Source organism: Vanessa cardui, chromosome 24, assembly GCF_905220365.1.
Source record: "Vanessa cardui chromosome 24, ilVanCard2.1, whole genome shotgun sequence".
Classification (NCBI taxonomy): Eukaryota; Metazoa; Arthropoda; class Insecta; order Lepidoptera; family Nymphalidae; genus Vanessa; species Vanessa cardui.
The window spans coordinates 7,081,447-7,107,898 of NC_061146.1; the positions used below are offsets into that span (position 1 = coordinate 7,081,447).

Genomic DNA, 26,452 nt, shown 5'->3' on the forward strand with positions numbered 1-26,452 from the left:
GCAAAAAGTTCTACATGTTGTCTCACTCAAACGAACCTCTCTCTCGTTCCTTTTGTGACATTTTTGCGAAACGTCTACCGCGTTTCCTTGTGGAAATTATTCTAAAAAATCACATTAGGGCATGGTCGGTAAAGTTTTCCAGTTGAAAACCCGTGACATAAAATCTATCACCGTGGTTAAGTTTTTTCGTGCCAAGTGCAACTAAACTATCAAGATTCCGCCGATAATTCAAAGCCTACCCAGTGGGTGGCTTAATTTGGTAAGTCTATTCATATTTACACTATACTATCATTTAAATGCAAGCCTTATCTACGACAAACAATTGTATCGTAATTTAATGAATAGTAATTGTTAAATATACACAGATGCAGACATTATGAAATCAATGACATTACAGCAAAATTATGAAATTTTTTCGACTTTACACGTATCATATGAAGTTAAAAATACCACAAAAACTTCTAGAATATTCGTATTTTCAGTATATTTCGTGTAGGTTATCACAAAAATGCTTTTTATTACCTCGCGACGGAGTTTACGTCATCATCGGAGATATGTCTAGAATATGAAGTATAATTCTAATACATAATTATCACGTACTTAAAAAAAATATTACACACCTATTTAAATTTGTATGCTTTACTCTTTGTTGAGAGATTATTTATGCTAATTTAATAGGTAAAATTTGATACATTCGTTAAATTCCTATTTCTGAGTTCATTCATAGTCAATAGTCACCATATTGTGGTTTAATGTTATATATTATGTTTACTTAACCTTATTATAGTTATTTATTTTTTTGTTATATATATGTTTAATTACTCAACATAAGATTTAAGCATAAATTAGCCTCAGTATTTCATATATTAATTTTTCATTGTATTATTATTTAAATTACAAATAAATTCTATCCCTTTACTTGTTTTAATTTTATTTACCATATTGCAATTAACTGGCCAGTGTTTGAGTCAAAGACAATAATACCAGACTTAAAAATTATAAGTACAATTAATATTTTTCATGTCAAACTTATTAAACAAACTTTAAATTAGACGAGAAGTATTGAATTTTTACATTTACCTAAACAGACAGGACATATTATATATAATTATATATGTATATACAATTTGGTTGCATGTTCAGAAATGAAAAAGCGTGTCTTTATTTTTAATAACAATCGATTTAAATATATTCTTTTTTATTATTATTTTGCATGATTTTCTTTTTTTTTTCTATGTTCAAACACGCTTTTTCGTTTCATTATAGGTCTGAAGGAAATAAAGTGATAATGGAAAATAAAAGGGACAGCTTTTTTCTTAAAAATAAGAAACAGAAACCTAACAAGAATCAAGAGAAAAAGGAATTCAAAAGCAAAAATGAACGGCAGAAAAAGTTTGATGACAACCGTAATGGCCTCGATGAAACAAAAAAAGAAACAGAGAAGAAACCGTTTGATAAAAAAGCATATAGGCTTAAGAAATATAGTAAAAAGTATAAACTAGAGAAATGGGAGGAGCAACGCAAGAAGAAAATGCTTCATGAATACCAGAAAAGCATCAAAGATGATCCAATGGTTGGATCGTATAAAACCAAACCATTTGATGAGGATACGACTGATGCTTCATCTACTGTCGGTAGGTTTGTGAAGCATCCAGACCTACTAGAGAAAGAATCAACAGTTATTCGAAAGAAGGATCCCTATACAAAAGCTAAGGAACAGTTTAATAAAATAAAACAAGAGAAAATTGAACAGCAACAAGCTAGAGAAAAGGCTAATCAAGAGAGATTCCAGAAGTTGCAAGAGTATAAGAAAAAGAAGAGTGAAAGATTCAAGAAATTGAGCAAGAAGACAAAGAAAGGCCAGCCCGTTATGACCGGGAGACTGGAATTGTTGTTAGAGAAGATACAAAGTTCCAAGTGAATAAGGCTGTTTTTCATTTAACTGATTTATTTCTATTGTGTGTATTCAACTGAAAGTTCCCAGTTACGTTGTTCAGTATAAAATAGTACAATAATGTCATGTTTTTAAACATTTCTATTTAATTTTGTGGTAAGGAAATCCTTAAGATGATTAGTTGTTTAAATTGAATGAACATTTTCAATATGTTTCACATTTTGTTATGATATTGAAATAATACATGCTTTTCTTATTAACTAATAAATCTTTTATTTTTATTCGAGCGCAGTCACATCAGTGGTTTGCCAACTACAGGAAGTGTCTGGTCTCTTAGTGCCTGTTGAATCTTATCTACCCAGATTTTTGTGTAAATTTCGGTTGCTCATCATATAGTCAAATTTACTAAATACAATGTTGTGTTATTGCACTGTCCAGAGTTCATAGACAATTGTAGATAAAAAATAAACTTGTAGCACAGAGTATAAAAAAAAATAGTTGAATTAAGAACTGCTTATAATTTTTCAATGGTGATCAACAATTCATATGTTGTTAAATGATTAATCATCAAAATTAATCAAAGTCTAATATTACAACTCAGCTTAGTCAACTTTATTTTTATGTTTATTTGATACATGTGGTACTCATTCTAACACAAATAAAATATTCGTCATAGAAATTACCTACATATATTTTGATGAATAATATTTTCATTTACAAATTACACAGTAATGTAAGTGATGGCCTCACCAATGTAACAAATGCCAAGTGGTGTGTTATTATTGGTTATTAATAAGTTTTAATATACTCGTATATACATTTGATGATAGGTGTAAGCAAGTACACTATGTTACTGTACCATACATTTATTTATTCCACACATGCAATCATATTTTGTGTTGCCATATTTAATTTTGATTTGTTAGTAAATGAGTGCTATTACAGGCTAGAGAGTTCACTTATTTTTAATGTATGGTTTGAATGGAGTGAATAATATGAATATTGAGTGAGAAATTACGCTAATGCCCTAGGTTTTTGTGTTAGCAAACAAAGAGATGGTCTGTGTCTAAATTAATTTAAAAAAAATACTGGTCGAGTGATTTTGAACGGAATTTTGATCCTGTTCTTTTAAGGACTGTGGGCGTCAGGTGTCTTTATTTCTAGTGTTACCCTATTTAATATAAAAAAATATCCAATTATCCTTTATTTACAAGCACTTTTAACAACTATATTAAATTGAAGCTACCACTATAAAAAGTCCTGTAAATTTTAGGCACTATGTAGCCGCCATTAATATTTTTTTCGTGAAAACTAAGCATTATCAGTGAATGCTTAAAATATAATTACCATGACATTTCATTCTTTTGTTTTCTAATGAGCTTCAGAATCGTTAGTCTTGATTATAATGCCTTCGTTTTTCATCTTTGCGATGAAGTTAAAAAAATGTTAGCGGTTTTCTTCACTTTTATTTTAAAAAATGGCTTGCAGTATTAGTGGAACTTACTGTTAGTTAATTTAATAATATAACAAATTAAAAAATGTATGTTTCATTTATAAGCCAGTGTAACTACAGGCACAAGGGACATAACATCTTAGTTCCCAAGGTTGGTGGCACATTGACGATGTAAGGAATAGTTAATATTTCTTATAGCGTCATTGTCTATGGGTTATAGTGACCACTTACCATCACGTGGCCCATATGCTCGTCTGCCAACCTATACCATAAAATAAAAAAAATAAATAAATAAAAATATAATCTGTCATAATTTAAAAAATGACAGTTTAAAAACAACTGTATTATTTTGAATATTTCTTAAGGTAATCTGATTTGGCATAACTTTCTTAATCTTGATAGAATCTCCATTCCGAACCGGTCGTACAAGAATAAAACAAATACATCTTAAGACCGGCTTAATATTTTATTTACAATATTTAGACAGGGGTGTTCTGATATCCAACGAAAAGATGTAGGGTTTATATGACTATCTTAAATTTCCAATAAGTAGTTATATAAGGAGATACTGAATTTTCAGTATCATCATGACATAGTATAAAACAAAGTCGCTTACCGCTGTCTGTCCCTATGTACGCTTAGATCTTTAAAGTTACGCAACGGATTTTGATGCGGTTTTGTAGATAGAATGATTCGAGAGGAAGATTTTTCTATACAATGGACATGGACAATATAGTGAAGAAACACTGAGAATTGAAGGAGTTTCTAATGCGATGTCTTAAGTAAATAATATCTGTAGTTTATTTAGTATCATCTGTGCGAAACCGGGGCCCGCTAGTTATTTGATAAAAATTATATTTAGAAACCACCTAGCTTGAGTGTTTCTCAGAGGAAACGGCTCTTTTAGTCGTTAACCTCTCGTGTGTACGTAATACCTGCACAAGGACCTCTTCGTTTATCGGAGACCTTTGAATTTATAAAGCGTAATTAAAAAGTTGGCGCCTCGTTAAGAACGCGTCTTGGGGCGATAGCTTTTTGACTTTTGATAAACGAATCGTATGCCATGCCATTACCGGTAAGCGTGATTTTTTTTTTTTACGTATGTATTTAAAAAAATAGAGCGATATTTTATCTCTAGGCTGTAAAAAACATATTACGCAAAATTCAAAAGATTGTAAAACTCAAATAAAATCAAAATAAACTTTATTCAAGTAGGCTTTTACAAGCACTTTTGAATCGTCATTTAACAATTAAGTGAAGCTACCACCGGTTCGGAAAGTAGATTCTACCGAGAAGAACCGGCAGGAAACTCAGTAGTTACTCTTTTTCAACATTTAAAAAAATACAGTCGTGTTAGTTATTATAATTATTTATATTAATATTTTATTTCTTATTTTATTATTATTATATGTAATTTATTCAATATAGAAGTATTACACTTTCTTATTGATGTTTATTTGAAACACTACCACCGGTTTGGAAAAGAAAATACCCTGACCTGAGAAGAACCGGCGAAAGAAACTCAGCGGGTTTTTTTGTATATATCGCAAAATTATTTTCTTTTATATATATTGCAAATAATACCAAAGAAAAAAATGTATATGTATATAATATGGCTGCATGTGGTGAAATCGTGGCCACACATTTTGACGTTATGGTTTGTTAGTGAGCAAGTGTAACCACAGGCATAATACTATATAAGGCACATACTATCCATATATTGGTAAAATGGTAACACTAAATAATATAGTACTTGTCACATCAATAAGATTGAAATAAAAGTTTCAATATCCAAACAGGAACAAAGGCCTGAAGTATTTTCTTAAAGTAAACTCGAAACTCACCACAGACACGATCGTGAAATTTCAGAAGGTTGCGTGCGAAATTGATTGATTATAAAATTTATAGGAATACCGCATAACTACAGTCATACGTCGAGTGTAGACATATCAAGATTACGAATGTTTTTTTATTAAATAGCACTGCCATTTTGTTAGAAGACGTAGCTTATTCCATTACGCTATTCCAGTTTTTACTTGCAGGTATATGACAAACGAATGGTAGCATTTCCTTCGAAACATGTATGTTTCCTCACGGTTTTAATACACCGTCACGAGAGCACGAGATGAGTTATTATCAATAACCAAACATGAAAACTCTGCGATGCTAGTCTCGAATCTACATTTTTCTATGGGCAAAGATTTTTTTTTAATTGATTAAATAGAAAGCAAATCTACGAAATGACGGTAAGTGGTCATCACTTGCTAAGATTTGCCAATGAAGAAATATATAGTACCGCAGACCTTGCAACAAAAATGTCTTTGTTCTGTAGTTACACTGGCTTACTCACCTTTAAAACGGGACTCAACAATACTGTTACAAAGTCTAGCCACTGAGGTTAAGTTCATAAGTGTCAGCCATTTTCCATTCTTAGTTCCCACAATAACTAAAACACAATAACAGTCTGTAAATTTTCCCCTGCTGGGATAAGGCCTCCTCTCCCTTTGAGGAGAAGGTTTGGAATATATTTCACCACGCTGTTCCAGTGCGGGTTGGTGGAATACACATGTGGCAGAATTTCTATGAAATTAGAAACATGCAGGTTTCCTGAAATGAATTATAAATACAAATTAAGCACATAAATATTCAGTGATGCTTGCCTGGGTTTGAACTCGCAATCATCGATTATGATCCGCGCGTTTTAACCACAGTGCCATTTCGGCTGTTTCTTAGTTCCCACTATAGGTAAATAAATAAATAGTCTAGATAGAATAATCGCTATGAAATTATACGTGTGAGGTACTTTTCCGTGTATATATGTAGATACCTCAAATAAATGTAGATTTTACCTGTTTCCACCGACCTCACTAGACCGAGCGTCTGCATCTTGATAAATTTTGTAACAATATTTGTTTCCACCGATAATTTTTATGATACAGACATAAACGCGGATGATATAATAATCTCGTTTCATATTTGTTCTGAGTTTATTGTGTTTGGTCTCAGAACTCTGATGTGATATATTAAATACATATGTTTGCAAAATTTTATTATACTTTCTGGAAAATACATGCGAATTTATTGTATTTGTTTTTGTCATGTATGCTAATAATAACATATTTTTAAGTTAAATACAAAGTTTTTTTTTAATTCATCTGACAATAGCCCAAAAAACGCGGTTTCTTTTTTTAATACAATTTTCAATTTAACAAACTAATAGCCAGGATGTGATCGATTAATTACCAAGGTGTATCATCTATGATATTATTAGTACCTATCAAATGTCAGTAACCTTTTGTACCACACGTTCCTTGGCTTTTTTTATTTTTTTCGAAGCAGGCAAATGCTTAATTATCACTGACCATTTAGAAGAATTTATTATTCTTTTGAATTAGTATCACTTTTTTAATCCTGCTATTCGGCTTCAGCCAGTATCGTCATATTAGAAGTAAAGGTTTCTGGCATATTAACTGTGGTGGCGAAATAAGTCGGTATTATTAAAAAATATATATATTAGTTAAAGAAGTTTAAAGAAACCTGATAATTTAAGTCTTATAGAATGTAAACGTATTTACAAAGAAAACTTTATATTGGGTGTCTATTTCAAAGTATTTATATTAATTTGTATTATTCGTCATATATCACTTTGCGTAGGGATACAAAATGTCCCAGAGTTCCAGTTCGTTCGTTAACTTACAAGAGCCAAAACTCATGCCATCAAAACAAGACTTAGAATGTTTTAATGTTAAGTTAAAACGAATATATTGTAGATCTGTTTTTTCGATGGTGCGCCCTCCTCGAGAAATTATCAGCGTGCATTAACAAATATAATCTAATTTGTAAAACAAATATAATGTACTCGTAAATTTATGCCGCTTTACTACAATGTTTGTCATCTTACACTTGAACATATAGTAAGTACGTATAGTACAAGACAACTTGTGTAGCTTCGGCAAGATTCGTAAAACCGATCACATCCGAATTAAGCATGCTATCCCAAATTATCAATATTTATTTCTTAAGTGGATATTAACGTAATTTCATATGACCTAATGTATTCGTCAATTTGACACGTCGATTTACATGCGATTGCTTTCTCCGTTCAAACTGACGCGAGAATTTATAGCGACGAATAGCGTCGAATGGTGCGATAGGGAGCTATTTCAATTGGTTGTGTAAATCGGCAGTAATCGGTTTAATTGAATTTGCCGATGCTACATCTAAGTTGTATCATACTCTAACTCACACCAATGAACGTCGATAATTTAGCGGTCGAAGCGCGACTTCGTGAGAGATGAGATCTTTAATCTTTATAAGTTTTTTGTCCCTTTCTAACAGCTGTTAGTTGGCTTTCTTGTTCAAGAATTTGCAAGTTTTTAACATCGTGCCAAATTCTATTTTGCATTCCGATGCTGAAAATTGTAAAGGCATTCCCAATATAAATACAGGCAGTCCTCGTACTTACGGCATGATAAATAAATCTAATAGAAGTCGAGACATATAAGATTGCTTCGTTTTCTTCTTGCTATGACATTGACCTCGCGACAAGTGAATCTCTGTCTCTCCTATGCCAGAAAGCGAAACAATTGACGTATTCTTGAGGAATTGTATCAAAACATTGTTGGACGCAACTAGAAACGACGTAAGTCGAGGACTGTCTGTATTTGAAGCGAAAAATATTAGTTCCTACTAACACTAAACAGTCCACATTTAAAAAATCAAGCAGTCGTTACTTGTAACTTTCGCTATATAATCGTTTCACTCGATCGAGATTGCACCTTGTTAAGATGTTCTGCGAAGAATTAAAAAATGTGAGAAAAAACAAGAAGTTTTAGTATAGTTGTCCTTTCTATACGCGGCAAACCTGTTTCGCGATAACGACAATGTCTGGTGCAGCTGGTATATGTATTAAATACAGTAATACCCCGAACGTACGCGATAGGTGGGACAAAGCGCTGTCCGTGTGTCGAATTCGCGTAAGTCTGGGTACAATTTTGTATAAAAACACATACACAGTATGTTTAATTGGGACTGAAGACTAAATAGAACAAGAATTTAGAAAATTAAAGTTATTATAAACCGTGTAATAATCACAATTCGAAGTTATTTTGATTTAGCTTTCATAAAATCTAAAAAAGGCCCGAAAATCTCCTCGTAGCATGAAACATTTCTTAATCTTTGTTTTTTAAAAGAAATGTATTCAGCGTTAGAATACTATGCTTTCCAAAATTTTTATCCCTTTTTCAATTGAATTGAGGGCTTTTGATAAGTTTCCAGCTTTCATTTGAATTGTGTCCAAAGATTTAAGGTTTTCAATCACCGTTCAATCTCCATCGTGTCTTCTCCATTGCACGTGACATTGGCGAAATAATCTGTACCCTCTTGGCACGAATAAAAGCCATCAAAATGTTTTTCAATGTCTTCCTCTGGTTTACGCATTTTTCTCACTACCCACACATAAATTTATTTATCTATTGTCTATTTAATTACTACACAACACTAGTAAAATTAGTATACATTTGTCAACCTGCTCCAGTAACTGCTGTAAACTCTTAAAGACAAAACATAAGATCTTATAGCGTTCCTTCATATATGTGTTTTTTTTATGGTATAGGTTGACGGACGAGCATATGAGCCACCTGATGGTAAGTGGTCAACATCACCCATAGACAAAGACGCTGTAAGAAATATTTACTATTCCTTAAATCGTCAATGCGCCACCAACCTTGGGAACTAAGATATTATGTCCCTTACAACAATACTGAGTACTGTTGTTTGGCGGTAGAATAACTGATGAGTGGGTGGTACCTACCCAGACGGGTTTGCACAAAGCCCTACCACGAAGTGTTATTGGAATAAATAATATTCAATAACCGATGCGTGTTTTTTTTTAAATGATAAGTATAATCTAGGGCAAAAGTCCCTTTCTGATGACACAGTAAATATTTACAAGTAATGATATCGCTTCGTAATTATTTCCTTGATATTATAATCTCGTGTTTGTTATTGATATCGACTGGCACGTGCCGGTCTTATATACGCAACTGGCGTGCCGATGGTTTTGCATGTCGAGATATTTCGACATAACTGAACTTTGATATTATGTAAAAAACATATACGAACTGTAAATATTCATTGTTTGAAATAGGAGCTATTAATACATTTTTTTAGGGCATTAAAATATAAGAAAAATTCCTTTTGGGTGTAGGCTTTAACTAAAGACGTATCAAAACAACTCGCCAAAGTATCATTAAAAAAATTTAAAAATATGTAAAAGAATTTATTTATTTAAGAATTTAAAGTGAATTTTATTATTAAATATTCCAATAATGAAGGAACTTTACTCTTTGGTCTCTCCTATGATGAGGAGTCCTCTATACGTAACATTAACAAAACACAATCAGTTAATAGAATACAAAATAACAGTCCCAATTCCAACCAAAAAATGACAAATATCACAGATAATATTACTTTGTATTAAAAAAAGTAATTAATTTGTTTTCAAACAAAATGAAAGTTTAGTTTGAAATTACTAAATAAAAACCTAAGCAGTTTCATGGAAATAATTAATCTTTCATAATCAGTGTCGTAGTGTACGGCGCGTGCCTGGTGACGTCAAGAGAAGCAGTTCGGGGCGGTCGAGTCGAGTACTGCAGCGCTTTATGTTACATCAGTGTATAATGCCTCACATACACGTCGCTAATATTGAGTGGCGTTCGAATCAGGAAATACAGATTATAAAAATATTTATTTATTTATCAATCATGTGTTATAGTAGTAAATTTATTTGTAACAAATGTCTTAAATTACGTAATATTTTTTCTTCAACTATATTTATATTAGTAGTCGCCCTCGGCTTTTGTCGATCGGCACTAATGTAACCTATACGTCCTTCTTTTGGGGTTTAGGGTTGCTTCATACAAAAAATCCTCAAATTCGGTTCAATAATTTAACCATAAAATATTTAGATGAATCTAAATAATGCAAATTTATTTATCATTTATCTAAAATAGAAAACATATTTTCGTTTCGTTGATAAAATCTATTATTGATATAGTAACAGCAGGTAACGAGATTACGAATCTTACAATAAAATATAGATAAAAAATATAAAAGATGATTTTTGATAAATAAGGATTTACAATCGATATCTTTATTGTGTATTTCATTATTGATTTTTGTTTTCGTTCGTCACCAGTTACAGGTATTTACCCTTTTTGAAGTTATCTTTACAACCTCAACCTATTTTTTGATGAGACTGCTATAAATGTATCAATTCCTCGTAGTACCGATTCATTTTGTCAACAAACATTCTAAATTTAAGTTAAATTTGTTTTGACGGGACTTTTTTTTTAATTTCGAATTTGACTGTGACCAAGTGAGCAAAGTCTTTATTTCTATCGCGTGTGCTTTTTGCCCAGCGCTCTGATCGTTTGGCCTCGTGTCCTTCACCTCATATACGTCAAAAACATAACATCTAATTAGCGAATAGTATCCACTAAAGCTCTGTTTTATTGGTGAAATAGTAACTATACAGTAAGTTATAGAATATTGAATTACATGTATCGCTTTTATTTGACATTTAAAATGATTTAATTTGGAATTTCGATTTTTAAAAATATTTAAAATTCGTATTCTTTAGTTACAATTCGTGTGTACAACATAAAAAAAAAATCCTTTTGTGGAGACTCGCCTTAAGACGAAAATTATTGGCATGTTTAAACCAGTGTGTGAATACTGTTTATTAACAAGTGATAACTACACAATCCCGCGAATCTCACTGATAAGTAGCCGCATAAATAGGGCAGCATCCTGCCGCTGTCACCAGTTTGCCGCCAACCGGTCACAGATAATTAAGCCTCAGTACAATTCTTTTTTTTTTTAAATTAGAATCTCTGATTCGTGTTCGCGATTCAATTCGATAAGGTTTATTGGTTAGCAACAACCACAAGGTTGTTGCTTAAAAGTTATTAAAAGCTTTGAGAATTACGCTATTAAAGGTAAGTCAAATTAATTAAATGATATATGATATTTATTTTTAAATTAATTTTTAAATATGATATCCCAAAAATCACAAGAATTATTTTATTTTTAAAGATCCTTTTCTTCATTATTTGAATGATTAGAACGCATATGTATACATTAATAAATTACATTATATGTATTATTCCTTCACCGATCAAGACATGTGACGATAGTCTTTAAAACAATTAGATTACTCTAATTGCATAATTTGTAAAACAACAGCTGTATCAAATTTCGCCCAATAAGGCTGACAATTACCATGGGCGTGTGCACATTTATTTATTCAAATTAAAAAAAAAGTTTGTAATTCTATATCTGTTCGAAAGCGATCACATCCTATAAGTTGACACTTTTGCTATTAAACACTGAAAAAGAAAAGTTATTCACGTTTTAAAATATTTCGAATCAATTTAGTAACTAAGCTCACTGATAAAAATGTTTACATAACCAATAACCGACGATCAATTTTCGATGACGTTGTGTTAAATAAATTTAAAATTTACTAATAGACAATTGTAAACCATCGCGTAACGTTGGCCTTGCCCGCGAATCTTGATGCGCCATGACAGTTTGTTTAATGTGTACTTATTACCTTCCTGACGTAACGGATTTTTTTTATGTAATAAGTAGATGGATGAGCACATGGGCCACCCAATAGTAAGTGGTTACCAACGCCTTTTGACGTTGACGCTGTAAGAAATATTAACCATTCCGTATTATAGACCAATGCCAATATTGGACCAAGCTTGGGAGCAAATATGCCATGTCCCTTGTGCCTAAAGTTACACTAGTTCATGGAGACGGAACACAACAATATTAACTATTGTGTTTGGTGTGAGGTGCTAAGACGGACTTTGACAAAGCCAAAAAAAAAACAATTCTAAATATTTCTTTGGTCTGTGGATCTCTGATGAGTGAAATCCACACGGACTAAGTTTTTACGTGAAAAATAAATTAGTATAGTACGACACAACTTAGATTTAGCATCGGCAAAATTCGTAAAACTGATCACATTCGAATTAAGTACGCTATCCCAAATCATCGATATTTATTTCTTATGTAAATACGATCTTTATGCAAACGTAATAACTTGTAATATTATATGACCTAATATCTTCCTCAATTTGACACATCGATTTACATGCACTTTCTTTCTCGGGTTTAATTGACGCTTAAATGTAGCGACGAATAGCGTCGAATGGCGCGATAGAGTGCTATTTCTGTTGGTTGTAAGAATCGGCAGTAATCGGTTTTACGAATTTAGCAGATGCTACATCCATATTGTGTCGTACTATACACAAGATTGTTTCATTGCTTGTCACTAAATCTCCATTATCTATGTGTGGATGATGTATGTTCTTCGTCAAATTTCATTATCAATTTAAAAAAAAAAAAATTTAAAGCAACACAGAATACGCCTTGCGAAGCGATTGATGTAATAATAAATTATTATGTAAAGATAATCAAGAACCACGTATAACTGTCAATAAAACATACAGATAAGTAATACTATGTCTGATAAAAAAATTAGAGGAAAAGAATTTAGTCATTTTGTTTCAAAGATATTCTATCTAAAAATAAATGTGCTGATAATGTTACAAGAATATGTTATGTATCGTAAGTAAATTATGAAACGTATAACCTCGAATAAAAACGAAAATCTGTTAATCACACCGAGGTAAATACGTACAATGCAGTTTGGCCGGAAGTTACGTCGTTTTAAAACAATTACAGTCGAGATGGCCGAGTGGTTAGAACGCGTGCATCTTAACCGATGATTGCGTTCAAACCCAGACAAGCACCGCTGAATATTCATGTGCTTAATTTGTGTTTATAATTTATCTCGTGCTCAGCGGTGAAGGAAAACATCGCGAGGAAGCTTGTATTTGTCTACTTTCATAGAAGTTCTGCCACATGTGTATTCCACAAACTGCATTGGAACAGCCTGATGGTATATGTTCCAAACCTTCCCCTCAACGGTAGAGGAAGCCTTAGTCAAGCAGTGGGAAATTCAAAGACTGTTAATGTAAAAAAATGTAAGGTGATTCAAACGATAATCGAGTAAATATTCGAACCTAATTGTAATCGCATTGTTTAACTCTGTATTCTGTATTCCTCGCTTTTGTTAAAAGACACAGCAGTCCCTTACAGACGACAGGGATTGCTATGTCGCCATTAAAGCCCTCGTGTATGCGCAAAGGGCTTTAACGGCGCGTAAACTTATCATATTTCTAAAACCATTTAGTGTAATTGATACAACAATTGCAATTACAATAGAAATTTTGATCAAGTCTTAATTTTTTTTCCATGATTGTGAAAAATCATTCATTGGTTAGTTTGAAAGTCTGTTTCATTAGTGTACGAGTAATTATAGGTATCTTGGATTCAATATGTTTTGGCGCATTGAGGTCAAGGTATGGCTTATATTTCTTGCAGTCGTGTCCTTGGGTATAAGTACAAGTAACCCATTTGGCTGTCTGCCTGACTTACGTAAAACTAAGCAACTTTACGTAATTCAAGCTCAGCACTCGTATAGCTTGGTACAGGTATGGAAAGTGGTTACCTTTTATCATTCTACCGCCAAACAGTAATTCTCAGTATTGTTGATTTCCGGTTTGAAGGGTGGGTGACCCAGACACAATAGATATTAGGAACAAGACATCTGTGTATAAAGTTGTTGGCTTATTGCTAATATAATATATTGTATATAGTTTATGATTGATCATATTATGATACACCTTGGGGATGATAAGATCGCCTCCTGGCTATTTCTATTCATGTTCAAAATATGTTTATAATAAATTTGACAATAAAAAAACCCGCTGATACTCTTTCCCCTGTTCTTCTTAAACCAGTGTATTTTTTTATTTGAGTATCAATAGTTGTAATACTTCCATGTTGAATAAAAGAATTTGAGTTTGAATATCAATAACAAAGTCTAACGCTTCTATATTGAATAAAGATTTTTGAATTCGACATTCGGCACCACTTTCCGTAAGGGGCCTATTTGCCAGTCCGCCTATTTATGTGACATAAGTTGTTAATTTTGACATAACTAAGTCCAGTTTACATATTTCAAAACATCCGCAAGATGCCGTTCTCGGAGAGATAATGCACGCATATGCTCATTATAATCTATAGAATTACACTATGTTGGGTTGATTAGCCTTTAGGTCATTGTAGAACTAAAATAGTCAGCCTGAGTTCTATGCTAAAACATTTGTAGATCTGTCTAACTGATTAGAACACGTGAAGCACCAAATGATGTTCATGTGAAAAGGCAGGATTGGCCAGAATATCATGCTGCAACATGGGTGTCCACCAAACAGCATGGGTGGGATTTGTCCAAAAAATTATCAGTGAAGGAGATAAGGTGTTTAGTCTAACTGTGGGGACATTAACAGACCTCATTGGTATAAAAAAAATTGTTTTCTAAATTAGCGTGAGTCATTGCGTTTAGCTAAGTTATCGAATAAACTTTGGCCTTTGTTTGAAGAAGGTCGATTGTGTATGCAAAACGTAGGCTCTGAATTATATATCCTATAATCATACGACGTTAGACCGGCTCTGTACGAACAAAACATTACATAATAATCAGGGTCGATGTAAATCAGTACACGCGTTATGTATCTTTGGGAACGACGATATGTCACTAATGATAGTGTGATTCAAAGTTTACTGGGTTCCCTGTGATGGAAGCGAGTTGTGTTAAGACTCTTATATCTCTTTTTGATTTTTGAAATCTATACAGATATTCACAGGCTCCGGTTGTGTGGTTGGTCGATTTTGATAGCGTAATATACACAAACAAACTCGACTATTATTTATGATATTAACTTGACAGTTAATATCGTATGGCTAAAATCTTTATATTTCGTATAATACATTGATTTCTATTTGTTGTCGTCTAAATAATATAATAAAGATTAAAAAATCGTATAAAAAAGTCTGTCCGTGCGCAAAGACTGATTTTACTAAATCACAAGCTCGCTCTCGGCTTACAGATAATTGTCTAAATGTTTATTATTTTGTTAATTATATAAAAGCGTAATACTACTCAAGGATTAATCATGAAATCTCAGAAATTATAACAAATTTGAAATATGATTATGGCAAAATTAAGAATGTGTGGTCTTACGCGAATGGATAGAGTAAGAAATTAGTACATAGGAGGAAGTTTGAAAGTGACACCGATTGTCCAGAAGTTATGTGGAAGGCGGCTGTCATGGTATGGGCATGTAATGCGGAGGAATGAGGAACATATTGTGAGGAAGGCCTTGAGCATGGATGTGGATGGATATAGAGGTAGAGGACGACCAAGGAAACGATGGATGGATTGCGTGAAAGACGATATGGTTAGAAAGAATTTTACTTGTGAGATGACGTCTGACAGAGAAGTATGGAAGGAGAAGACATGCTGCGCCGACCTCAAATAAAATTGGGATAAGGGCAGGAGGATGATGATGATAATGTTGATTAACCCTACCTTTTACGCAACTAAACCCTAAGGTGTTAAAACGGGGATTAGAAGATTGTGTTTTATAAATTTCGCGGAATGAAGCACGATTAAGGTAGTAAAAATCTAATTACATATAAAAATTAATTGAACGAATTACCAGTCTTTAATATTGCTGAAAGCTAAACACGTTTCTACAGAACGCGCGTACCTTACTATATATTATAGTCAATACGAGTGTATTGTTTTCTTCATTACATATTCGTGAGTTGAGCGGGTCTGTTTCGAAATTAATTTAAGCATTTATTTGTGCATGACACACATAGCGACTTATTGTATTGGCCATATTTGTTCAATTATTCTGTTTTAATTGTCAGTTTAGATGGCTTTCATGGTCATATTTGAGTATATGATTAAATCTTGGTGGTAGGGCTTTGTGCAAACCCATCTAGGTAGGTACCATCCACTCATCAGATATTCTACCGCTAAACAATAATACTTAGTATTGTTGTGTTCCGGTTTGAAGAGTGAGTGAGCCAGTGTAACTACAGGCACGAGGGTCATACATCTTAGTTCCCAAAATGTGGTGGCTCATTGGCAATGTAAGGAATGGTAAATCTTTCTTGTCTATGGAGCTTTACAGCGCCATAAACCCATACCATAACCCATAAATTTTAAGAATTGTAATCGTACAGCCTTGTAATTATACGTACGGAATACATCCATCTTATGTAAATAGTGATAAAATTTCATTTGAAATATAAAGCAGATACTATGTGAACTCTTTGGCATAGAGATATAAAATGTCAATGACTTGGCTCAAGGATTCTAAGTCGTATGATCTTAGACATAAAGATAAATTTACAACAAACTGTCACACGTTGACTTATGCTTATTTAATTTTTAGTTATATTTCGATTTTATTTACGATTGAGAAAAAAATGTGTACCCGTTCAACTTACAATAGGCAATTGAAACGTGATTAACAGACATCCAAACACAAAAGGCAATTTTTACATTTATGTTATTAGTAATTAACGCCCGTTCCCACTTCGCACGGGTGCAATACTGAATTTTTCTTGTGTTTTTACTATATTTTCCGTGTATTATATACGAAAATCTTCCTCCCGAATCACTCTATCTATTAAAAAAACCGTATCAAAATCCGTTGAGTAATTATAAAGATCTACAAAGGGCCAGAGAGCGTCAAGCGACTTCGTTTTCTTCCGTGCCTCAGACGTCAGCTTAAGCCCTGAACTTGTCACGTTGATATTGCGTTGCGTTTATTCACAGATTTGCATTTGTATTGTAGTTCCATTTATCTGTTAATTATCTGTCTAAATATTGTTGATAATAATGTGTGTCCTCTGTGCGTGCGCAGGGAGCACCGGACGAGTCCGGCGCAGGTGGCAGTGCCGTGCGGCACGCGCTCGCTCGACCGCCCCCCGCGCCCCGCCCGCGCCCCGCGCCGCGCTGCTGGCGCCGCGCCCTCAACGTCGACCCGCCCTGGCTGCGACGATCGCCAGCCCGCTGACACTGTACTCTGCCGACCACGTCAGTACGCCGTATACACTATACCGCTTATTGTATCATATATGTATATAGATATGTACAGCTCTTAACTGCAACATTTTGTTATCTATGGTAAAGTCCGGTAAAGACCATAACTCTGTCAAACTTAGAGCATGAGTTGTATATGTTCCTTACCAGCTGATTTTGAAATTAGTCATCATTTTATAATTAGAGGAATTGTGAAATATTAGTAATTACTTGAAAAAAAAACGATTTTTTTTAAATCAGCGCAATAGTTGATATGTCAATTACTACCCAGCAGCTGACACTTGTGGACTAGCGCTACCAGGCCCCCACTACCGGGCTCCGAAGACACTTGACCCTCTCCGCACCGCACCCCCCCGCACTCGCAGCATAGCCGACTGACTCGGCCTCGGCGCACGCCGAGGCTTCGGGCCCGTCGGAGGACAAGCGATACTCCCACCTGAGTAGCGTGACGAGCTATCGAGGTCAAGTCGACTCGGGACGGTCAAGATACCCGCAACGATGAAGGTCATTGAAGAGGAGCAGCCCGTGTACGTGATGGAGGGCCCCTGGAGCCCCCTGAGCGTGATACGGGAGATTGTGGACGAGGGGGCCCAGGAGGACCCCTTCTACGTGATGGATCTGGGTGAGGTTGTGGCGCGATACCACCAGTGGAAGGAGCTGATGCCACGCGTTGAGCCGTTTTATGGTGAGCAAATACTTTTTACATTCAATCTTTATTAAATAATATATATTCCATTTAAAAAAAAAATCAATACTATTTCAATATTGACCGTTTTAAAATCTTAAATATAAACGTTGTCTGCAGTAAACAAATCCGGTGCAAAGTGCATGTGCATGGGCTACTTTTTTACCTGACACATGACAACAAACACCCTAAAACGCCAGCTAAACCAAAGGCGACTACTAACAAACAAACCCCCCCCCCTCTTAGTCTGTGCGGTGTAATGAGTAACACCGACCCCCCCCCCCTCTCTGTCTGTGCGGTGTAATGAGTAACGTTATCGTTATCGTTATCGTTATCGTCGACAGCGGTGAAATGCAACGACGACAAGCTGTTGCTGAGCACGCTGGCTGCGCTCGGGACCGGCTTCGACTGCGCCTCCAAGGCGGAGATACAGCTCGTCACCTCGTTGGGAGTTCGCCCTGAGTCAGTATCGACTAGTACTTGTAAATATCCCACTGCTGGGCCTGGCCTTATCTCCCTTTGAGGAGGTTTGGAGCATCACGCTGTTCCAATATGGGGATACACATGCAGAATGCCGTTGAATTTAGTCACATGCAGGTTTCCTCACGATGTTTTCCTTCATCGAGCACGAGATGAATTATAAACAAATTAAGCACATAAGATTCAATCACCGGTCAAACGCGTTCTAACCACTGAGCCATCTCAGCTCTTCTACTTTATAGTAACCAAGTCAAATGTATGTATGTCCCACAGTTGGGCCTCATCTCCTATCGAAGAGATGGATCTAAAGCTCTTTGCTTGGTTACCGCTGGCAGATATCCTTATGACGATATACCTGAACTTTAACCTTTAAAATCTTTGCTTAAAAGCAAACCCTTACTTGTATTAATTATTTCACCCAGCTCAGAAAATAAAGAAGTTCTTAAACAGAGTAAACTATTATATAGATAGATATATATATTTTTTTTCGAATTGTGTATTGCTGTTGGCTCTATTGGCCTTTACAGCGTCACCGGGTGGGGTAGGCGAGCTAAAATACTCAAGCCTAGTGATGGGAGCCCACTGAAGGGCTCAAAATACGATAGTCTAACAAACCCTAAGATTAATTAAATAAAAAAAAAAATAACACAAATGACAAACCTATACTTTACAGATCTTTATTTATTTATAATTGAACACAATTACCATCACTACATAACTTTAATCGGTTACAAGAATATTTCAATACATAGACGGTTAATTAGTATGTACGTATGTAAGAACAGTACGATACAAACCACGACCGATACAAACAGACTCGACCGACAGACAACCGAACATTAAACCCGTCATTAAGCGTTCTGCCGTATTTATGTCCTGTTTGAGAAGAGGGTAGTTCTTGTAAGAATAGATATATTATGTCATGTCATGCCTTATACATAAGACAGTGTTCAGTGCTGTAATGTATTCCGAATTTCCAGGCGTATCGTGTTCGCGAACCCCGCCAAGCCGGCGTCACACATGCGCTGGGCGGCCGCCGCCGGGGTCAACGCCATCACCTTCGACTCGGAGACCGAGCTGGTCAAGACCAAGCATTACATGCCTCAGGCGCAGTGAGTTGGACGATATGAATAATTGTATTAACTAACATGACTGTACTTTTTCTTTTAAATGTTGAAAAAGAGTAGAGTTCTTGCCGGTTCTTCTCGGTAGAATCTAGTTTCCGAACCGGTGGTAGCTTCACTTAATTGTTATATGACGATTCAAAAGTGCTTGAAAAAGCCCTCTTGAATAAAGTATATTATGATTTTTGATTTTTTTTTGAATAGTCACATTATAAGTACAAATATGTCACCGTCAGATTACAAAATTCGTCAGATTGTAAACTGTCGAAATATTGTGAACCCGTTAAATATGATTGCAATTTAATGCATTACTTTTCTTGACATAGATATTAATATCTTAATCTATGTCTAATCTAACTTGAGAGACGTTTCTAAAAAAACCTGTAAAATTACTAAGCTGAAACACAGTTTATATTGGAAATAAAAAATAAAATATATACTAGATGTTGCACCGCGTTTCCGAAAAGGTTTTATATAATTTTATAATATACTAGCGACCCGCTCCGGCTTCGAACGGGTGCAATGATGATATATAAATGGTTTGAATATGACTACAGAATTTCACTTTATATTCACTCTATCTATTAAATAAAAACGCATCAAAATCCACTGCGTAATTTTAATGATCACACATGGGGATAGACAACTACAACAGTCTGTAAATTCCCACTGCTGGGCTAAAGGCCTCCTCTCCCTTAGAGAAGGTTTGGAACATATTCCACCACGCTGTTCCAATGCACGCGTTCTAACCACTGGGCCATATCGACCCGGGGGGGGGGTGGGGGTATAGACAGTGATAGGTAGTTTAATTATATACTATGTTATGATAATATATGTCTCAATATTTTATCCCCAGGCTCATAATACGCATCCGTTGCGACGCAGCGTCCGCGCAGTGCCCGCTGGGCATCAAGTTCGGGTGCGACCCCGTCACCGAAGCGCCGCGTCTGCTAAAGCTGGCTGCCGTGCTCGGTCTCAGCGTGAGTCCCTGCTCTTAATAATTCTATCACCTAACTTAGCCTTGTTGAGTATAGACTTATAGAGTATATATAAATAAATAAATAAATTTGAGACAACATCACATACATTACTCTGATCCCAATGTAAGTAGCTAAAGCACTTGTGTTATGGAAAATCAGAAGTAACGAATGTACCACAAACACCCAGACCCAAGACAACATAGAAAACTAATGATAATCTATATCGACTCGGCCGGGAATCGAACCCGGGACCTCGGAGTGGCGTACCCTTGAAAACCGGTGTACACACCACTCAACCACGGAGGTCGTCAACATAGAGTAGTAGACTTATTTAGTCACTTTCAATGGCAGGAGTTGCTTCTTCTTGATAATTCTATCACCAAACTTTGGCCTCGTTGAGTATAGATGCATTCCGATGCATGAGATTCAATTTTATGCCGACGTATAATAGAGGCCAGTCCTTTCCGATGGCAGGACGAGATAAGATGAGTAAATAAGTTTGGATGAACATGACATGGAATATGTTCCAAACCTTCTCCTCAAAGGGGGAGAAGACCTTAGCCCAGCAGTGGGAAATTTACAGGCTGTTGTTGTTTTTGAACATCACACTATGACACTATTAGTTAAGACTTAAATAATCAATGTAATTATAGATTATTAAAGTAGTAAAGTGAAATCTTGTTGTCTTATAAATACCAAATCGCATAGATTATGTAAATCTAAGCTTTGATTGTGTTTAGTACTCCTGCCATCTAACCTACCTTGATGATACCTTGATACCTGATGATACCTTGATACCTTGATGATACCTTGATACCTGATGATACCTTGATACCTTAATGATACCTTGATACCTTGATACCTTAATGATACCTTGATACCTTGATGATACCTTGATACCTGATGATACCTTGATACATTGATGATACCTTGATACCTTAATGATACCTTGATGATACCTTGATACCTTGATGATACCTTGATACCTTGATGATACCTTGATACCTTGATGATACCTTGATACCTTGATGATACCTTGATACCTTGATGATACCTTGATACCTTGATGATACCTTGATACCTTGATGATACCTTGATCCTGATGATACCTTGATACCTTGATGATACCTTGATACCTTGATGATACCTTGATGATATCTTGATACCTTGATGATACCTTGATACCTTGATGATACCTTGATACCTTGATACCTTGATGATACCTTGATACGTTGGTGTAACATTTCAAAGTGATCCATATGTGATGTACGCAGGTGGTGGGCGTGTCGATCGTGTATAAATACCAAATCGCATAGATTATGTAAATCTAAGCTTTGATTATGTTTAGTACTCCTGCCATCGAAACATACGTTGGTGTAACATTTCAAAGTGATCCCATATGTGATGTACGCAGGTGGTGGGCGTGTCGTTCCACGTGGGCTCGGGCGCGGCGGAGTGCGGCGTGTACGCGCGCGGCGTGCGGCACGCGCGCGAGCTGTTCGACGCGGGCGGCGCGGCGGGTCACCGCATGCGCATTCTCGACGTGGGCGGCGGCTTCCCCGGCAACGGCGGCACCTGCATACGAGAGGTACCGTCGATACTTATACCTATACTATACACTGCTCCACAGATTATAGAATAATGATAGGGAATTTTTTAAAAAAAATTATGTTATATACGGATAGTTATTCGTAGTGATATGAATTACAAATTTAAAAGAGTAATGTAAGTTTTTGAATAAAAAAGCGTGGAATTAATACCTGTTGACTTCCAAGCAGGATACATTAATTGAAATAATTGTATTTAATTAACATGACGTTGTATTTTTTAAATGTTAAAAAAGAGTAACTACTGAATTTCTTGTCGGTTCTTCTCGGTAGAATCTACTTTCCGAACCGGTGGTAGCTTCACTTAATTGTAAAATGACGATTCAAAAGTGCTTATAAAAGCCTACTTGAATAAAGTTTATTTTGATTTTGATTGTTTGAATACAGGGTATATGTTATTTCGATTCATGTAAAATTATCAATACAGATTATACACATCAGAACGGTCTCTTGTAAGGAGGATGCTGTGAGCTATCTTCTCAGGAGAGGTGGTCTATAACGCAGTTACCGTACTTTATAATCAAAAGCAATCAATGTGTGCACGATATCAATATTACCAAAATTATACACATCAGAACGGTCTCTTGTAATGAGGATGCTGTAAACTATCTTCTCAGGAGAGGTGGTCTATACCGCAGTTAACGTACTTAATAATCAAAAGCAATCAATGTGCGCACCGTTGAGTAAATGCAGGTCATTAGAGCAGGTCACTAACACTATGTGGCGTGTGCAGGTGTCTGCGGTGATCAACAGCGCTCTGGAGACGCACTTCCCGTCGCGCGAGGTGCGCGTGATCGCTGAGCCGGGCCGGTACTTCGCAGCGGCAGCCTACACGCTGGCCACCATGATACACGCCACCAGAGAGGTACGACTACGTTATTTTTTTTATGGTATAAGTTGGCGGACAACCATATAGGCCACCTGATAGTAAGTGGTCACCATCACCCATAGACAATGACGCTGTAAGAAATATTAACTATTCCTTTCATCGTCAATGTACCAACCTTGGGAAATAAAATGCTATGTCCCTTGTGCCTGTAGTTGCACTGGCTCACTCACCCTTCAAACCGGAACACAACAATACTTAGTACCGTTATTTGGTGGTAGAATAACTGATGAGCGGGTGGTACCTACCCAGACAAAACAGTAAATTATATATATAGTTATAGCGTATTTATAGACATTTGACTATCAGTGTCGAATGGCTGCAGGTGGATTCAAACTGCGGATTGATTCAATAGAATGCGATCTCGAGTAATTCATTACTTGACTAAAGTTTAAAAGTTGCAAGTGTCAACACAATCGTATCTCACAATTTAGAATGCACTATTTGGCCCGTATATCTATACATGAAAAATACCTAGAAATTTGCACTCAGTCAAAATTATGCGACTAACTATATGATAATGTCGTTTCCAGCTCCCGGCCAAAGAGGAGGAGGGCGGCGCCAACCACATGATGTACTTCATGAACGACGGCGTTTACGGCTCCTTCAACTGCGTGCTGTACGACCATCAGCAGGTCGTCGCCGAACCGCTGGAGGTAAATGCTTCTCGTCATTTAAAGATATTACTTGTATATAAGTATAGTAGGACACAACTTAGATGTAGCATAGGAAAATGCAATGGAATGAAAATAAAACCGATTACTGCCGATTTACACGACCAATAGAAATAGCTCCCTATCGCGTCACTCGACGCTATTCGTCGCTATAGATTCACGCGTCAGAGAAAGCAAGTGCATGTAAATCGACGCGTCAAATTGACGAATATATTAGGTCATGTGATATTACAAGTTATTAAGTTTGTGTAAAGATCATATTCACATGAGAAATGAATATTGATAATTTGGGATAGCGTACTCAATTCGGATGTGATCGGTTTAACAAATTTTGCCGATGCGACATCTAAGTTGTGTCGTACTATAGTGTGATATTGACATTTGTGTTTGTAATTCATCTCGGTGAAAAAAACACTGAGAGGAAACCTGCATGTGTCTAATTTCATAGAAATTCTGCCACATGTGTATTCCACCAACCCGCATTCGAACAGCGTGGTGGAATATGTTCCAAACCTTCTCCTTAAAGGAAGAGGCCTTAGCTAATATGAGCCGTGCCCCCCCCCAGGCCAGCTCGGAGCGCGCCGGGCCGTGCTCGCTGTGGGGCCCCACGTGCGACGGGCTCGACTGCGTGCTGGCGGCGTGCTCGCTGCCGCCGCAGCGCGCGGGCTCGTGGCTCGTGTTCCGCGACATGGGCGCCTACACGCTGCCCGTCGCCTCCGCCTTCAACGGCTTCCCCACGCCCAGGGTGCGCGCCGTCGTGGACAAGCGCCTGTGGTGAGTGCCCGCCTCGCTGCCCGACGAGGCTTTCTCTTATTTTTTATTCACATATCTAATGTTGTCTTAATTTTTTTTAATTATCGCGATTATTACACATTTAAATAAAACTGGTTATTACGGATTTGAATCGATTGGACATCCCGACGTTTCGAGCTTTACAGCTTTACAGCGTTCGTGGTCACGGGACATAAACGTCGGGATGTCCAAAATAATTAATATACGCGATTAAAATCCGTTATAACTAGTTTTATTTAAATTCACATATCTAATTGTATTTTATAGATAATAAATAATATAATATAGAAAATAAATATATAAAATTGATCGTTAAAATGTTGAATACATGTTTCTGTGTAAAGACAATGAACTATAACCATTATCAATAAATTTGCAGATTCTATTAGACGACTAAGTTGTATAAATTTGTCATTCGCAGGTCGACCCTCAAGGAGCTCTGGCCGCTGACGGAGGCTCACTTCTCGTTCGGGCGCGTCACGGCTCCGCAGACCCCGCCGCCGTCCCCGGAGCCCCGCACTCCGCCCCCCAGCTCCCTGAACCCTCTCGACCACACCATGTTTGTCGAGTGCGCGCTCAAGTGACCGCTAGCGACTAGGGGCTGAGTCGTTAGACGAGTGGTGCAGGGTTGCCATGACGCGCATGTGAGCTGGCAACATCTCGGAATGATAGAGCATAAGTGTATGTCACTGTTACAGGGTTGTCGCAATAATATAATGCATTTAATGTGGCAACACCTTAGGACTGAAAGAAATTTATATAAACAAGCATGTAGGTGACATTTGGTGGTGATCATAATGTATTAGATTGGATTGTTGAACATTAATTAATTATGTACTTAATTGTTGATTATGCGTGATGGCAACTCTGTATATACGTTATCTTTGGTTAGCAAATTTCCATTCTTTGTTTTTTTTTTGTGACTAACATCGATGTATTAAATATAATTTTTACGACATCATTTAGCTGTAAAAATATCTAACATTTGTTTTAACTAAAAAAAATTAAAATAATTTAAAAAAGTATTATTGCAACAAAAAAAAGCTTCTCCCTACTTCTAATGTAATCTTTTTAATTTTATAATTAACAAAACTAAAACTAATTTTATATAATCATTGTTGATAATTAAATCTTAATCTAACACTTAGTAATTTGTATAACCGAATGTCTAATGACCATTGCCCCTTTCACTGAAAAAAAAATAATAAAAAATGCATTTTACGCAATACCGCAAGTATTTGAAGTATTATATCTGTAGAGCACGTCCTTGCAAGTAGGCTGTCGCCTTATATGTGATTTTTTTGAATATTATATAGTAACAAAGAAATGCTTTTGTTTGTCGCTTATTACAAAATATAGGATTTATATTTAAAACGATGGAATGTACTTATTAATCTATTTCGCATAAATTTTTGTATTTCTTGCAACTTTTAGTAATAGTATTCGCAATAAATAATTATTAGCCTAAATTGTATCGTTCATAAATGTTTTGTCAGTAGATGTTTTCGCAAAATTGTAGAACTGCTTATGAAATATATAGATTGCTAAAATGTATTTCGTCTTTTATTTATTACACAATGGAGTCGAGAAGTTGTGAATAGTGGTGCTTATATTGGGGCCAATATCTAAGTGATATAGAAAACATCCTTGGCTAAAATGAAAACGCTATGGTTTTTGGTTGTTGGCTTGTATGCTAAATCTATCGATTTTTCAAAAAAGTACAATATAAATAATGTTAAACACCTGTAAAGGTTAAAAATGGGCATTAATCCCGTATTTTTATATCAATCTTCCAAATTATGGGATCGAAGGGATTGATAGTAATATCGATCCCTA

General features: G+C 35.7%; 2 protein-coding genes across 4 annotated transcripts; both read left to right on the top strand.

The window, feature by feature from the left end:
• Positions 1–45: 45 nt before the first annotated feature.
• LOC124540202 (ornithine decarboxylase 1-like) lies at positions 46–26,170 on the top strand. Of its 3 annotated transcripts, none has more exons than XM_047117664.1 (11): positions 46–259; positions 17,210–17,382; positions 17,663–18,073; positions 18,418–18,535; positions 19,534–19,665; positions 20,534–20,657; positions 22,072–22,245; positions 22,998–23,129; positions 23,684–23,806; positions 24,390–24,598; positions 25,038–26,170. In XM_047117664.1, exons 3-11 carry the CDS (start codon positions 17,887–17,889, stop codon positions 25,198–25,200), a joined length of 1,362 nt encoding a protein of 453 aa, XP_046973620.1. In that variant the 5' UTR covers positions 46–259; positions 17,210–17,382; positions 17,663–17,886; the 3' UTR covers positions 25,201–26,170. The 3 variants fall into 3 exon arrangements, with proteins under 3 accessions (XP_046973620.1, XP_046973619.1, XP_046973618.1); XM_047117663.1 differs by lacking the exon at positions 46–259 and adding an exon at positions 11,157–11,347 and having other exon boundaries at positions 17,660–18,073; XM_047117662.1 differs by lacking the exon at positions 46–259 and adding an exon at positions 11,157–11,347.
• LOC124540244 (rRNA-processing protein FYV7) lies at positions 1,289–1,921 on the top strand. The gene has a single exon (XM_047117708.1). It carries the CDS (start codon positions 1,289–1,291, stop codon positions 1,919–1,921), a length of 633 nt encoding a protein of 210 aa, XP_046973664.1.
• Positions 26,171–26,452: the final 282 nt, after the last annotated feature.